General features: G+C 39.5%; 1 protein-coding gene across 1 annotated transcript in view; it reads left to right on the top strand.

Annotated features, from left to right (window-relative positions):
* The first annotated feature begins 454 nt into the window (after positions 1–454).
* Positions 455–3,991, top strand: part of LOC107718236 (thrombospondin type-1 domain-containing protein 7B-like) — a 29,102-nt gene continuing 25,565 nt past the window's right edge. Inside the window, exons 1-5 of the mRNA XM_016525230.1 lie at positions 455–586; positions 1,518–1,761; positions 1,840–1,955; positions 2,073–2,205; positions 2,878–2,981. Coding sequence (XP_016380716.1) covers positions 457–586; positions 1,518–1,761; positions 1,840–1,955; positions 2,073–2,205; positions 2,878–2,981 — 727 coding nt within the window. The 5' untranslated portion in view covers positions 455–456. The remainder of the gene's footprint in view (positions 587–1,517; positions 1,762–1,839; positions 1,956–2,072; positions 2,206–2,877; positions 2,982–3,991) is intronic.

Here is a 3,991-nt window from a genome sequence, read left to right as displayed (position 1 = left end):
TGCCTTAATATTGCCCAATCACGGTCTTTGAGAAAAGAATAGAGCAATCAGAATACTATTAAACGTCTTATTTGCATATTATTCAATTTGAATTAATAAAAAGTTATTGTTAGGTGTAAGATAAGAGGAAACCGAGATATTCCGGTGCTTAAAACAAACCATGATCATTATATCAATGTTCTAATTTTGTTTCTTGGCAATAAACTTAACTGCATATTTCCTTGTGCTGTATTATAATAAGATGTTAATTAAATATGCTTGTTTGTTGGGAAAGAATAAGTGTTATTCAAAGGGAAGCTGTGAAAAGATAATTAACATTATTCGGTATGTTGATATAAATAAAGACAATGAGAACAGGGATATTTTTTTCCTGATCTTCATCTTCGCATTATAGGTGAGACAGTCCCTAGTGATCAGTGTTCAGGAGATCCTCCTCCAGTCCAGCAGCCATGTGAGATGCCCTGTCCTGGGGACTGTGTGTTGGGACACTGGGGTCCCTGGACTTCCTGTTCCCAATCCTGCTCCAGTAAACACCAAGAGGGGAAACAAAGTCGCTCACGCCTTGTTCTGGCTCTTCCTGGAGAGTGTGAGTGTATTTTGCAGCAAACATAAGACACCGGGCCAAGTGATTAGCGCACAAGTTGAGCTCTGAATTTCATGCACATCACATTTTCATTATGCTAAAGATGATGATGATATGATTATGTTTTGTGAAGTTATACTGCGAACATTCAAGAGTATAAATAATAAATACACAAAGCACAAACTATGAAAACGTGTCGGAAATGTAACGTTTCCAGTTGTTGCAGAAAAACTGGCTACAGCGGCCCTCGCATACTGGGCATCTTTCAGTTTAATTATTCACAATGCTCTGATTTGCCTGATTAGTCCAAATCTCTAATCCCCATTTTAAAACGATGTTCTATTAGTCTTTGTCCTGTCATCCCCTTCTTTTATGCTGGTCCCCATAAAGCAGCTCTTTCACATGAATTATAGATTCTCCCTTTATGACACACTCATCAGGGACATATCCTTTGTTTGACCCCTCAAACATATGGCCCTTTGTCCTTAAATGTATATGCATTTGTGTGTGTGTGTGTGTGTGTGTGCGCGCGCGTTTTTGTGATTTATGAGGACACAAATTTGTATAGTGACATGGGTATGACATAGGTATGACAACGAGAAGGTGATTTATGAGGACATTTTGAGTGTCCCCATATTTCAAAAGGCTTATAAATCATTCAGAATGATTTTTGAAAATCTAAAAATGCAGAAAGTTTCCTGTAAGGGGTAGGTTTAAGTGTAGGGTTGGTGTAGGGTGATAGAAAATATGGTTTATACAGTATAAAAACCATTACGCCTAATGTCCCCACAATTCACAAAAACAAACCTGTGTGTGTGTGTGTGAGAGAGAGAGAGGGTACCTGGTATTCCCTACATTATGGGGACCACAAGGATACCAGTCAATTTTGACCTTGTGGGGACATTTTTTTGGTCCTTTTTTTTTTTTTTTGTAGATGGAAAGCCATGTCCTCCGGCCCCTGAGCTGGTGCAGTGGAGACCCTGTGGCACACAACCATGCACAGTGTACTACTGGGATACTTCACCTTGGGATCCCTGTATGCCAAACACCATCACAGACGAGAGTGAAGGTAACGGCGCACCTCCACAGATGGAGAACGATGCCAACTGCGGTACAGGGGTACAGATGCACCAAGTCACATGCAGGAGAGCTGGGAATGGACATGTGCTGCCAAAACGGTAAAGAAACACAATCTTTCATCCTAAATTCTGTATAGAACACCCATACAGAAAATCTCATACTAATATCAACTTTAGGTGTCCTGAATCCTCTTGTCCTGACTCCATCCGGTCTTGTCCTTTACCTTGCAAAATTGACTGCATCGTCACACCTTTTAGCGAATGGAGCACCTGTCCCACTTCCTGTTTATCGGGTAAGCATGTAGACCCCTAACCCTAACAGCATGTCGTTACCAGGAACAGCTTGACAAGCTCAAAATTTTAACTTCATGTTTATTCTCCCAATACTGTGAACTTCTTTGCTTTTCTAGTGAATGCTACTGCACCAACCCAGTCTCGTCACAGGATCATCATCCAGAGACCTGCTAATGGAGGTCAAGAGTGCCCAGATACTCTTTATGAGGAGAGAGAATGTGATCCACCCCCTCTGTGCCCAACTTACAGGTAAAGAGAGAAATGGTTAAATGAGCGATAAACGGCGTCTGTTATGCTCACCAAGGCTGCATTTATTTGATCAAAATACAGTAAAAACTGTAATATTGTAAAATATTATTACAATTTATTTTTACAGTTTTAAAATGTAATTTATTCCTGTAATGGCAAAGCTGAATTTTCAACAGTCATTATTCCAGTCTTCAGTGTGACAAATCAAACTGATTAATGCAAAGCTACATCTAGATCATGATGTAAAAATCTCTCACTTCTCAAGTAAATCATAATAAACTTGATATCAACATAATATAATCATCAGTAGCTTATTATTGATTCTTTGTTGTGAAAAATGCAAAAACCAAATATAATTTTTCTTATTTTTATATCTTTAGGTAGGAGAAACTAGAATTCAGCTTTCTGGGAAAACAATATAAAAATTAATAAACGTAAAGCTTTTATAAAGTACCCTTTAAAATGTTTAGAGCATTTTTAAAATCATCCTATAAGACAGAAAATTACCCAAATGTAATCAAACCGTGTACAACATGTGGTGTTACTCCATTAAAATGTGCTAATGCGTATCCCTACTAGATGTGCCAACAAAATACAAAATGTTCAGAAAATATAATTGGATATAAGCCAGACGCTGCAACATGTTTTCTGTGCACTGGTGTTTCATGGCAGATGGCAGACCCACCGCTGGCATCAGTGCATTCTGGTACCTGATTCGGTGAGGAAGGCTGTGGGTGGGCCCGCAGAGGCATGCGGTATTGGCCTAGAGACAAGAGGTAAGTGACAGATTAGGATCTCTGTATGATTTAAAGTTTTATTAGGAAAGTTCTGCAAAACCGGGGTTACTGTAGGACGATTACTCATCTTAGAAATTCAGAGGGACTTCTTGGCTGCCTGCAGGGTTTTTTTTTTTTTTCTTCTTGCAATTTTCCCCATACTCTCTAGTTTTATAGAAAGTTGTCAAGATGTCAGAGAGGACACACAGCATGGTATGACATCTGACATCTCCGTCCCCGGACCCTTTTTAAAATATCCTGCTGGTACTTCATGTAAATGTAAAGGTGCTGGCCTATCAAGACACAGTAGGGATCCTTTCAGAATGCGGTATGCAGCGGACGGGACCAAATTCTGCCTGTCAGTTTTGGAAAGTGAGAAGAGTGTTTCTCAGCAAATAAATGATTCCTGCACAGTGGGCTTCAATTAGGAAACACAAGCAGTATGATTATCTATGTAAATAATTTTTTAACCATTCTTACTTAAATTGTTCAGTGGAACCCAGTGTTACCCAGTGTTCAGTGGAACAATTTACATAAGAAAGGTTTTACAAACATTTTAACACTAATTTGTTCTGCTCAATGAAAATGAATGAGACTCAGTGTGTTACAGCAGGCCTCAGAATGTGTTTGTACACCTTTAAAGGTCACATATTTTACACCTTTCTGGAGTTTTATTTTAAGTCTTGGTGTCCTTAAGACTATATATTTGTGGTATAAGTACACATATTTTTACAGTTCCTGTCTCAGGAGCTCTGCAAAGAACAGGTAGAGTTTGGCCTGTCTAATTAATATTCATGAGCCTCTCTTCTGATTGGCCTGTTGTTTTCTGAGTGACGCACAGCCAGACCAACCACAGGTAACTAGGGTCATGTATGCTGTAGCCTGCTGTGGATTGGTGATACTCACAAGTAAGGTCAATAGAAACACCGGTAATGATGGTCACTGCTGAGGAAATGTTGTCCGGCCTTACATGTTTGAGCCGAACTCAGACCCCGAATCGGCGACGACAG

Source organism: Sinocyclocheilus rhinocerous, unplaced genomic scaffold (genome assembly GCF_001515625.1).
Source record: "Sinocyclocheilus rhinocerous isolate Xijiao unplaced genomic scaffold, SAMN03320098_v1.1 scaffold1111, whole genome shotgun sequence".
Lineage (NCBI taxonomy): Eukaryota > Metazoa > Chordata > Actinopteri > Cypriniformes > Cyprinidae > Sinocyclocheilus > Sinocyclocheilus rhinocerous.
The sequence above is the reverse complement of the archived record's forward strand: the minus strand, read 5'-3'. Positions and strand labels throughout refer to the sequence as shown.